Raw genomic sequence first — 13,029 nt, forward strand, 5'->3', positions numbered from 1 at the left:
CCAGAAATCCTAGCTATTTTACCTTTTGTTATGAATGGTGGGAGCTGAAGTCCAAAACATCTGGAGCAGCAGAGTTTGAGAAATACTGAGTTACTATAAAGTCACACTGGAGGACCTAGGACATTTCTCCAAGCATATCTTCTCTCTCTATCTCCTTCCAATTTAACTCTGTGGTAACCCCTGGCATAAAAATACCACAGAATTAATTGAAAGATCTAGAAAATTCATAGAGAGGAATTCCTAGGTGAAACCATGAATACTAATCCTGTGGGTATATGGGTCATATTGTATGCCTGCATTCTGCAACCCTGTATGGCTCTAAAAAAATTCTGGATTATCTGTCCTGTTACAGAAAATTCTAAGAGAGCACACAGTCCCAAACTTTTGCTATATTTTGAGGCTATTGTGCTTTAGATATTTCCTAGCTTTTGTGAGATTAAATTCACTTTCCCCAGTTTGTTTATATTCAAAAGGATTTTAGCACTTTGTGTTGGAAATGTCAAGGCACCATGGTATCAAAGAGACAAAGATCTAGTGCCATTGTAGCATTGCCTTCTGTCATTCCTCTTTGAGAGTTCCCGTCATCATTAACTCTAGCCACAGATTCATAATTGGATGCAGATCTTACATTAAAGTCCTTGATAACAAAATATCAAACCATTGTTAGGGTTAATGGAGCACACTGTGGAGTGGTTGGGAGTAGTTGCAGGATTGTTTTTTATCTGGGAGGTTTGAATAAGGTTTGTTGTTGAAGGCTTTCATGGCTGGGATCACAGGGTTGTTGTATGTTTTCTGGGCTGTATGGCCATGTTCCAGAAGTATTCTCTCCTGACGTTTCGCCCACATCTATGGCAGGCATCCTCAGAGGTTGTGAGGATGCCTGCCATAGATGTGGGCGAAACGTTAGGAGAGAATACTTCTGGAACATGGCCATACAGCCCAGAAAACATACAACAACCCTTGAATAAGGTTATTTCTTCGTGTAGATACCTTTCTTCTCCAAGTGTGGTGATCCTTCAGTGTTGCTTGTGCTTCTGGTTAGATGAATTGATTGCTTATGAACTGAAGAGGAGGGAAGCCGAAGCTGCAAGGAGGCCCCCTCCAGAGCTTGTACGTGCCAAGATCCCCTTTAGCGCTTGCCTTCAGGCCTTTTCTGAACCAGACAATGTAGAAGACTTCTGGAGCAGTGCTCTGCAAGCCAAGTCTGCTGGAGTGAAGTGAGTATACAGCATGAGTGTTGAAGAATGGGAGTAGTACTGTATATACTCAAATATAAGCCTAATTTTTCAGCCCTTTTTTAGGACTGAAAAAAACAACCCTCCTCGGCTTATACTCGGGTGAGGGTCCTGGTGGGCTTATATTCAGGTCGACTTATACTCAAGTATATATGGTATATTTATTATTTTTCTCTATTATTATTGGTATTGTCACATTTATTATTTTACCATGTTAATTATTATTATTACATTTATTATATTGGAGCCTCCGGTGGCCTAGGGGATAAAAGCCTTGTGACTTGAAGGTTGGGTTGCTGACCTGAAGGCTGCCAGGTTCGAATCCCACTCGGAGAGAGCATGGATGAGCTCCCTCTATCAGCTCCAGCTCCATGCAGGGACATGAGAGAAGCCTCCCACAAGGATGGTAAAACATCAAAACATCTGGGCGTCCCCTGGGCAATGTCCTTGCAGACGGCCAATTCTCTCACTCCAGAAACAACTCCGGTTGCTCCTGACACGGAAAAAAAAACATTTTTTTATTATTTTACTCTATTATTGTTGTTACTTTTATATTATTTTACTATTTTTATTATTATTATTACATTTATTATTTTACTCTATTATTGTTGTTACTTTTACATTATTTTACTATTTTTATTATTAATACATTTATTATTTTACTCTATTTATTATTACATTTATTATTTTACTGCATTTATTATTATTAGTTCATTTATTATTTCACTCTATGATTATTAAAAGGATTCATAAGCACATTTACATTGAAGAAGATGAAAATAATGATTTAATCAGAGTTGAACAGTCATATCTTAAATTACAGTTTGATGTAAAGATTCAAAAACATTTAAATTACGGAGGTCTCAATTGTATGCAGAGGTTGTCCAATCTTGGACTGGGTAGGACCAATAAAGAATTTCTCCTAAAATAATGTAAAGTGTATGTTAACAATATTGAGTCAGATGGGCCAGCTTCCTATGTTTCTGGCAGTGGTTCTTAATGGGTCATGGTCAGTGTGAGGATCTGATGGCCCTGTGTCCCCAGAAATATGCACATGTACACAGACCTTAGTGGCACCAGATCCTGTCTGATCCTGGAAGCTAAGCAAGGTCAGCTCTTAGATGGGAGCCTGCCAGCAAATACCAGAGGGTATATTTTCAGAGGATGGAATTGACAAAAACACTTTTATGTATTCCTTGCCTAAGAAAACCCCATGAAATTCTTGAAGTTTCCATACATTTCTTGAAAGCATGTACACATAAAGTTTTTTTCTTCAACAAATTTATTTTATTGCACTGAAAACTGTTTTGTTTTTTTTGCTGTTATCATGGCAGATTTTAAGATAAGCATTCACTATTTTCAAATATCTAGTCCAATTTTCTAGTCAAATATCTATAAAGATATTTAAAGTAATAGGGAAAAAAATCAAAGTGTGTCAGGGACCTTTTTTTGCAGATCCTATGAAGCATATTTAAATATCCCTACCGTATATACTCGAGTATAAGCTGACCTGAATATAAGCCGAGGCACCTAATTTTACCACAAAAAACTGGGAAAACATTGACTCCAGTATAAGCCGAGGGTGGTAAATTTCAGAAATAAAAACAGATACCAATAAAATTACATTAATTGAGGCATCAGTAGGTTAAATGTTTTTGAATATTTACATAAAGCTCAAATTTAAGATAAGACTGTCCAACTCTGATCAAATCATTATTCTCATCTTCTTCAATGTAAATGTGCTTATGTATCCTTTTAATAATAATAGAGTAAAATAATACATGTAGTAATAATAATAATAAATACAGGAAAATAATACATGTAATAATAAATAGAGTAAAATAATAAATGTAATAATAATAATAATAATAATAATAATAATAATAATAAGATCAGAGTGAAATAATAAATGTATTAATAATAATAATAAATAGAGTAAAATAAATGTAATAGTAGCAACAATAATAGAGAAAAATATTAAATGTACCATATATTCTTGAGTATAAGCTGACGCAAATATAAGCCAACCAGGACCCTCACCCGAGTATAAGCCGAGGGGGGTGTTTTAACTCTTAAAAAGAGGGTTGAAAAACTAGGCTTATACTCGAGCATATATACAGTATATATGTGGTAGATTCTTCAACAATCTGTTTTCCTGGCTTCCCATAACCTCCTGGTCCTAATATCTGTCCACATATAAGAACATAAGAATGGCCAGGCAGACTGATTTGGTCACCTCACTACTCAACTCTTAATCTCAGATCATTTATAAATTATCCAAAAAGTACTTGTATTAGTCTGTTAAAAGAACTGTCAATTTCTTTCATCTTTCTGCATCATGTTTTATTAATGCCTGATTTGTGTGAGTGTAGTGCAGTGGCTTGAATGTTGAACTAGGACTTTGAGAGACCAGGGTTCAGTTGCAGTTCAGCTGCAGAAAGCCATTCTGGAAGCTTATGCAAATCCCTCTTGGCCTCAAAGGAAGGTAACAAAACATTTCCTCTGAAAAAAATCCCACCAAGAAAACCCTATGATAGACTCATTACAAGTCACAGCTAGCTTGAAGGCACATAATAACTACCACAAATCTATAATGTGAACAATCTTCTTAGTCTTTGAATTCTGTTTAAAAAAGTAATGCCCAGGAACACATCCTGAGGTATACCTGTAATAGTATTCGGGATAGCTGTGTGACCATGCAGCAAAATTCTGTAGCTCATTTTTTCTGATGGGCTCTCAGTGCAGACAAAGATCACTCCACTTGTTGGCCATGTGGGAACCAGGGGCAAATGGCATGAAAGACAGGTAATAAAATGTCAGCTCCATTAGCAACAAAAAAGTAACTTCCCTTGAGCTGCAGGTTATGCAAAGCATATCTTTAAGGACAAATGGTAGGAACAAATTGGTAATCTCTACCTTGCTCTACTGTCTTGTTTTCCTGTAGTATCTGTTCTGCCACTATTGAAAACAGAGCTTGGAAATCTTACATTTTGGAGTGTAATTCCCAGAATCCCCAATCATAAAATCCTGGTCATAGTGACTACACAAAGTCATAAAACAATTTTTAAAGCTGCATTATGAAAGAATGCTAGGCTAGATGGATCCTGGGCAGTGCTACTTTTGTGACTCTAATTCTGTTCTTGTATCTGCTTCTGTCTTCTTGTGGCTCAGTCTCATTCATGTAAAATTGCTTCTGTTTTCAGAACTTCTCGCTTTGCTTCGTTTCCTGAATACCTGGTGGTACAGATCAAGAAGTTTACTTTCGGCCTTGACTGGATACCTAAAAAACTTGGTATGTATTTTGAATGCTCTCCACTTGAAATTGCAACAAGTTGTGAAATGTTGAACTGCAAGGAGGCTTCCAGACAGTGGTTTCCGACCTATCTTCTACTCCTTGGTGGTAAGAAAAAGGACGGGTGAAAAACAGAGAAAGATAGCAAAGAGGATACAGTGCTGTTTAGATGCCCAATGAAATGTTGTGAATAAGGCAAGATGATTGTCCACCAGTAGTTTTGTCTTGGAGCTCCCCGGTGAAATGCCTGTGTGTAGAGGGGCTGAAGTTTTCAAGCAACAAGTGCGGTTTCTCTTCCTTTTTAATGAAGAAATCTCCCCAAACATAAATAATGTGGCAAGTCGGGAGTATTACAGAATGAATGCTGTTATTGTTATTTAACTCAAAGAACTCTGGGATTTGTATTTTTTATGAAGGCACACAGAAATTGTTTGAACTGGTCCTTCTATAAGACAGTTCCCGTGGTCCATTGGTTTGGAGCCATGGAAGTCAACTGTTGTAGTTTAATGACATCTGAAGGTCTCCAAGTGGATTCCACTTGAATTAAAAATCCTTAACACACCAAAAAGTAGATCTTTTTTTGTACCATGACCAAAAGCCTACTGTATCTGAGGGCAAGTGACAGGGGGTGGTGGCCACCACCATGATTTGAGGGTGGGATGATGATTATTACTACACGCAGTCCCTGAGCTACAAATGTCTGACTTACAAATTACTCATAGTTAAGAACAGGAGTGAGACAACTGGAAGTGAGAGAAATCTACCCCTAGAAAGGGAAATCCACTCCTGGAAGAGTTATCATGGGAAAAAGGTGTCTCAGCTGAAGCTTTCTCACCAATCCTTGTTTCCATAACAAGCCAAATTTTTCAAAATCAAATGATCATGGGGACAGAAAGTGAAGTTAAATCTTTTGAACAGAGCTGTAAAACACTTAGTGTTGGAACTTGAGAGTAGAAACACACTTTAATGTGCCTACAATATATTTGCTGTGTGTCTATAGGCTTATTTGCCCTGCTGTGCTTGCAGATGTTTCCATAGACATGCCAGAGCTCCTGGACATCAATCACCTTCGTGCTACAGGCCTTCAACCAGGAGAAGAAGAACTTCCTGATATCTCTCCCCCCATTATCATTCCTGAAGACCCCAAAGGTACTGCCTGCTACCATGAGGATCTCTACCTCCCTGCCATTCTCCACCACAACTGTTAGTTGGTCTTCTTTTTGTTCCTTTGTCAATCTTCCTCCCTGCCTGTTCGCATGGGACTTATTGAATGACAAGCTCCAACATATTCATGGTATATCCTTTGCACAGCACCCATTGTTCATGAACTTATAGGTGTATTTCTGTAACATAAGTAGCCAGTTAAATAATCAAGGCTTGGTTCTCTACTTGCAGCAGATGGACACGTTTATGAAGCTTTTCAAGGTTTGACAAGTTCTGTGGGTGATCCAGGCAGAATCTATACATCAGTTCTGAAGGGGAAACTTCCAAATTACTTCCAAACTCTGGGAGAATGGGAGTCAGGACCAAAAAGTTTACTGAAATGGGCCATGCAGGATGTGGCTCAAAGAAGGCTGAGATATACAGTGATGTAGAGAAGACAACTTGATATGGCTTCTGTGTTCAGAAGACAAGCTTATGGGAAAGGGGGAGGCAGGAATATTTTGAAAATTGCAGAGAAAGGGGAGCTGTGCATAACATTGGCCAAGCATTTAAGCCAGTGGTGAAAGTCTCCATATTTCAATCCGAAGCCTTCTGTTTCTAGTCTTATGGAAAGTAACACCTATAAGAGGCCTTTACTCTAAAGCTCTGATTTGGTCTTCAAACCCAGGGCAGAACTGGCCAACTTCCTTTCTCACACCATCTCATTGCCCATACTCTGTCTCCCTCATTTTGCTTTTTTATATTTCCAGATGGCACGACGAACCATTTCATGGAGTGTATGTATTTTATTCCATGATGCTAGCTTTATTTATTTATTTATTTGAAGTGGCCATTGCAATGAATATTTGCTGCTTTTCACAAGGACCCTGTGTCTGCTGAGGGATGCATGGAAGCTCTTCCCTTTTGGCTATTAACTGTGCTATTATATGTATTTGACTGTCTGAAACAATGTTAGTATTATGGAGTAGTATAGAGATACCAATGACTTCTTATCTTTTCTCTTCTTTTGTCCCACAGTTAGGTCTAAAAACTGGAAGTACTAGTTTTCTTTAACTTCTTTTTCTGCTCAAGCCATAGACAGAATATTAGATTTATATATCAGCATAAGAATAGTCCTGCTTGATAGCAGGTAGTAGGAAATAATCTGTTTTCAATGAAATGCTTCTAGAAGGGTCATTATCGGGGCATAACAGCAACAACTCTGTATTGTTCCCAGTATTCCAGCTTTCCAAGGCAGAATGTTTCCAAATTTGAAAGTCCATGCTAGTAGTCATTGGTAAACGTCTTTTGTGTGCATGAGGAGTATCTTTTGATTTCAGAATTCCATATGCCAAATGGCAATACAGAGAACTGATTTAGATTTGAAAACTGAAGGCACTATAGAATTAAATTACTTTAGACTACATTAGGGAGAAGGTTCCTGGTATTGTAGGTGGATTGCTGAAGTTGGACCTGGGGCAGAACCACATCTGAAGTTCACTTGGTTTTTGAAGCATGGGTAGAGTCTGTTTCAATAATCCCAAATAAACAGTTCGAGGGGAGGTCACAGGGGCTTACATGTCTTTACACTAATGCTCAGAGCATGGGAAATAAGCAAGACGAACTCCAACTCCTAGCACAGCACCACACATACGATGTCATAGGCATCACTGAAACCTGGTGGGATGACTCCCATCACTGGAATTTAACCATTGAGGGCTATAACCTCTTTCACAGAAATAGAACAAAGGGGAGAGGAGGGGGAGTAGCTTTATATGTCAAAAACAGTTACGTTGCAGAAGAAATGCAAGACTGTAATCCGGGAAACCAGCTTGAAAGCATCTGGATAAGAATCAAGGGAACCGGGACTCAAAAAGATCTTGTTGTGAGTGTCTACTACAGACCTCCGAGTCAGGATGAAGGACTTGATGAAGCCTTCTGTCAACAGCTGACCAAACAGGCACAAAGAAGAGATATAGTAGTCATGGGCGATTTCAATTATCCCGATATCTGCTGGAAAACAAACTCAGCCAAGAGTACAAAGTCCAACAAATTCCTCACTTGCCTTGCAGATAATTTTATGGTCCAGAAGGTAGAAGAGGCAACAAGGGGATCAGCAACTCTTGATCTAATCTTAACAAATGTGGAAGACCTGATCAATACAGTTGAAGTGGTTGGATCCTTAGGGGCAAGTGACCATGTGCTCCTGCAGTTTGCAATACAAAGGAATGCTGAAACTAAGACAAGTCAAACACGCATTCTGGACTTTAAGAGAGCTGACTTCCAAAAAATGAAGGAATTACTGAGCGGCATTCCATGGACGCCGATATTAAAAAACAAGGGAGTTAAGGATGGATGGGAGTTTTTCAAAAGTGAAATACTCAAGGCGCAAATGCAAACAGTGCCAACAAAGAAGAAAAATAAGACAAGTGCAAAGAAGCCAGAATGGATGTCCAAAGAACTTCTAACTGAGCTAAAGCTCAAAAGTGACATGCACAAGAAGTGGAAAAGGGGAGAAATCACCAAAGAAGAATTCAAACGTATAGCCAACTCCTGTAGGGAAAAGGTTCGCAAGGCTAAAGCGCAAAATGAGCTCAGGCTTGCCAGGGACATAAAAAACAACAAAAAAGGTTTTTTTGCTTATGTTGGTAGAAAAAGGAAGAAAAAGGAGGCGATAGGGCCACTGCAAGGAGTAGATGGGGTGATGGTGACAGGGGATAGGGAAAAGGCAGAACTGCTTAATGCCTACTTTGCCTCGGTCTTCTCACAAAAAGAAAGCCATCTTCAACCTCAGCAACATGGAATGGACGAAGGATTGGGGGAAATCCAACCCCAAATAGGGAAACAAGTTGTCCAGGAACACCTGGCCACTCTAAACGAATTCAAGTCCCCAGGGCCAGATCAGCTACATCCAAGAGTATTGAAGGAACTAGCGGAAGTTATTTCAGAACCACTGGCAATCATCTTCGAGAGTTCTTGGAGAACAGGAGAAGTCCCAGCAGATTGGAGGAGGGCGAATGTGGTCCCTATCTTCAAGAAGGGAAAAAAGAACGACCCAAACAATTACCGTCCGGTCAGCCTCACATCAATAACAGGCAAGATTCTGGAAAAGATCATTAAGGAAGTGGTCTGCAAACACTTAGAAACAAATGCGGTCATTGCTAATAGTCAACACGGATTTACCAAAAACAAGTCATGCCAGACTAATCTGATCTCTTTTTTCGATAGAGTTACGAGTTGGGTCGATACAGGGAATGCCGTGGATGTAGCATATCTAGATTTCAGTAAGGCCTTCGACAAAGTCCCCCACGACCTTCTGGCAAACAAACTAGTAAAATGTGGGCTAGACAAAACTACGGTTAGGTGGATCTGTAATTGGCTAAGCGAACGAACCCAAAGGGTGCTCACCAATGCGTCGTCTTCATCATGGAAAGAAGTGACAAGTGGAGTGCCGCAGGGCTCCGTCCTGGGCCCGGTTCTGTTCAACATCTTTATTAACGACTTAGACGAAGGGTTAGAAGGCACGATCATCAAGTTTGCAGATGACACCAAACTCGGAGGGATAGCTAACACTCCAGAAGACAGGAGCAGAATTCAAAACGATCTTGACAGACTAGAGAGATGGGCCGAAACTAACAAAATGAAGTTCAACAAGGACAAATGCAAGATACTTCACTTCGGCAGAAAAAATGGAAATCAAAGATACAGAATGGGGGACGCCTGGCTTGACAGCAGTGTGTGCGAAAAAGATCTTGGAGTCCTCGTGGACAACAAGTTAAACATGAGCCTACAATGTGATGCGGCAGCTAAAAAAGCCAATGGGATTTTGGCCTGCATCAATAGGGGAATAACGTCTAGATCCAGGGAAGTCATGCTCCCCCTCTATTCTGCCTTGGTCAGACCACACCTGGAATACTGTGTCCAGTTTTGGGCACCGCAGATGAAGGGAGATGCTGACAAGCTGGAAAGCGTCCAGAGGAGGGCAACTAAAATGATTAAGGGTCTGGAGAACAAGCCCTATGAGGAGAGGCTTAAAGAGCTGGGCATGTTTAGCCTGCAGAAGAGAAGGCTGAGAGGAGACATGATAGCCATGTACAAATATGTGAGGGGAAGTCATAGGGAGGAGGGAGCAAGCTTATTTTCTGCTGCCCTGCAGACTAGGACACGGAACAATGGCTTCAAACTACAGGAAAGGAGATTCCACCTGAACATCAGGAAGAACTTCCTCACTGTGAGGGCTGTTCGGCAGTGGAACTCTCTCCCCCGGGCCGTGGTGGAGGCTCCTTCTTTGGAGGCTTTTAAGCAGAGGCTGGATGGCCATCTGTCGGGGGTGCTTTGAATGCGATTTCCTGCTTCTTAGCGGGGGGTTGGACTAGATGGCCCTTGAGGTCTCTTCCAAAAAAAAAAAAAAAAAATCAAAAAGATGCGTAAGACACCCAATTGTACGGTAAAGTGCTGAACAGGGATCATTAGACTAGTCTTATCATTTTGCATTCGTTTATTAATTAATTCTCTATTTCCCCTCCCCTCTTTCATATACACACATATAGCTCGTGCACAGAAGATAACTGTGATATCACAGCACAAGATATATTACAAAAGTTGAGAGAACTAGAAAAGAACACCTATGCTTTGTTATTTAAAGCATTTTTACCTCTCATTCGAGCCAAACAGGCTTCCGAGAATTGTTTAATGATTCAAAGCACAATACAAACAGTCTCTGCCCTTGGGTCTACAGTCTGAAAGATGCAATATAAAAAAAACAAAAGGTCAGGGAGGAACTAGGAGCCAGTGCAGCTTGACATTCATAAGGATCAGAATCTTTTTAAAGTAAAAAAAACAAAACAAACCTCTGATATGCTTTCAGGGCTGAGCAAAGATTTCATTCTATACTCACACATATTTACAGATTTCTATACAGTAATACCCCTGTCACCATGGTACCCATACTCACAGTTTCAGTTACTTTCATTCAGAACTATTGTCTCTTTGGCAATTCACTAAGTTCTCCAGGCAATTATATACAGTATACTTTTTAAACAGAGGCTAGATGGCCATCTGTTGGGAGTGCTTTGATGGCAAGGAGTTGGACTCAGTGGCCTCTCCTAACTCTGTTTCTATTATTCTATCACCTAGCAATTTCCTAGAGAGAATATCTATTTTAAAAAATCTTTAGATCTTCCAATGTAACTGTACGGTATGCTGGGACAAGAAGTGAGATAATTTAAGGTGTTCAGTTGTATCCGTGGTTTTACATAACTGTGATCTGGATGTTAATGTATCTTCAGCCAATACAGTGATCTTCCTGTATTTTGTAAAAAGTAATACTTCCACGCCTTTCTTAGCTTGTGTAAGCTGAAAGATTGAGGCTGCTGCCTTTATTTCGCCCTTTTTGCAAGCAAAGGTGACACCATTGCGAAGTCACAACAATTTTGTGTGAGTGGCTCTTAGAACCTAGAGCACTTTGAGTACTAAAAAGCCTGGGCAACCAAGACTTCTATGTTTTCAGTATTGTCTTGCATGATGATTGGCATTTATGTTTTAGTAGCTGATGGCCAAACTTATACTTTCATTTATGTAGGACAGGAAGTGATTTTTCTGAGTGAATAGTGCTGAGTGCTTTGATGTTTTTCAGAGTAAGCCTGAGCCTGTGTAAGTGCAAGACCTTTGTAGGAATTTCCACAAGAAGTGGAAAAGGGGAGAAATCACCAAAGAAGAATTCAAACGTATAGCCAACACCTGTAGGGAAAAGGTTCGCAAGGCTAAAGCGCAAAATGAGCTCAGGCTTGCCAGGGACATAAAAAACAACAAAAAAGGCTTTTTTGCTTATGTTGGTAGAAAAAGGAAGAAAAAGGAGGCGATAGGGCCACTGCAAGGAGAAGATGGGGTGATGGCGACAGGGGACAGGGAAAAGGCAGAACTACTTAATGCCTTCTTTGCCTCGGTCTTCTCAGAAAAAGAAAGCCATCTTCAACCTCAGCAACATGGAATGGACGGAGGATTGGGGGAAATCCAACCCCAAATAGGGAAACAAGTTGTCCAGGAACACTTGGCCTCTCTAAACGAATTCAAGTCCCCAGGGCCAGATCAGCTACACCCAAGAGTACTGAAGGAACTAGCGGAAGTTATTTCAGAACCACTGGCAATTATCTTCGAGAGTTCTTGGAGAACGGGAGAAGTCCCAGCAGATTGGAGGAGGGCGAATGTGGTCCCTATCTTCAAGAAGGGAAAAAAGAACGACCCAAACAATTACCGTCCGGTCAGCCTCACATCAATACCAGGCAAAATTCTGGAAAAGATCATTAAGGAAGTGGTCTGCGAACACTTAGAAACAAATGCGGTCATTGCTAATAGTCAACACGGATTTACCAAAAACAAGTCATGCCAGACTAATCTGATCTCTTTTTTCGATAGAGTTACGAGTTGGGTCGATACAGGGAATGCTGTGGATGTAGCGTACCTGGATTTCAGTAAGGCCTTCGACAAAGTCCCCCACGACCTTCTGGCAAACAAACTAGTAAAATGTGGGCTAGACAAAACTACGGTTAGGTGGATCTGTAATTGGCTAAGCGAACGAACCCAAAGGGTGCTCACCAATGCGTCGTCTTCATCATGGAAAGAAGTGACAAGTGGAGTGCCGCAGGGCTCCGTCCTGGGCCCGGTTCTGTTCAACATCTTTATTAACGACTTAGACGAAGGGTTAGAAGGCACGATCATCAAGTTTGCAGACGACACAAAACTGGGAGGGATAGCTAACACTCCAGAAGACAGGAGCAGAATTCAAAACGATCTTGACAGACTAGAGAGATGGGCCAAAACTAACAAAATGAAGTTCAACAGGGACAAATGCAAGATACTTCACTTCGGCAGAAAAAATGGAAATCAAAGATACAGAATGGGGGACGCCTGGCTTGACAGCAGTGTGTGCGAAAAAGACCTTGGAGTCCTCGTGGACAACAAGTTAAACATGAGCCAACAATGTGATGCGGCTGCTAAAAAAGCCAATGGGATTCTGGCCTGTATCAATAGGGGAATAGCGTCTAGATCCAGGGAAGTTATGCTCCCCCTCTATTCTGCCTTGGTCAGACCACACCTGGAATACTGTGTCCAATTTTGGGCACCACAGTTGAAGGGAGATGTTGACAAGCTGGAAAGCGTCCAGAGGAGGGCGACTAAAATGATTAAGGGTCTGGAGAACAAGCCCTATGAGGAGCGGCTTAAAGAGCTGGGCATGTTTAGCCTGCAGAAGAGAAGGCTGAGAGGAGACATGATAGCCATGTACAAATATGTGAAGGGAAGTCATAAGGAAGAGGGAGCAAGCTTGTTTTCTGCTGCCCTGCAGACTAGGACACGGAACAA

General features: G+C 40.7%; 1 protein-coding gene across 3 annotated transcripts in view; it reads left to right on the forward strand.

Moving 5' to 3' along the window:
- Nucleotides 1-13,029, forward strand: part of usp13 (ubiquitin specific peptidase 13) — a 102,739-nt gene that overhangs the window by 76,174 nt on the left and 13,536 nt on the right. The window contains exons 13-16 of one of the 3 annotated variants that reach the window (XM_008105989.3): nt 1,043-1,217; nt 4,439-4,527; nt 5,554-5,676; nt 6,441-6,467. In XM_008105989.3, the coding sequence (XP_008104196.3) occupies nt 1,043-1,217; nt 4,439-4,527; nt 5,554-5,676; nt 6,441-6,467 (414 nt within the window). Of the gene's footprint in view, nt 1-1,042; nt 1,218-4,438; nt 4,528-5,553; nt 5,731-6,440; nt 6,468-13,029 lie in introns of all 3 variants that reach the window. The other 2 variants (XM_016991983.2, XM_008105990.3) reach the window with 2 other exon arrangements.

This window comes from Anolis carolinensis, chromosome 3 (genome assembly GCF_035594765.1).
Source record: "Anolis carolinensis isolate JA03-04 chromosome 3, rAnoCar3.1.pri, whole genome shotgun sequence".
In the NCBI taxonomy this organism is placed as follows: Eukaryota; Metazoa; Chordata; class Lepidosauria; order Squamata; family Dactyloidae; genus Anolis; species Anolis carolinensis.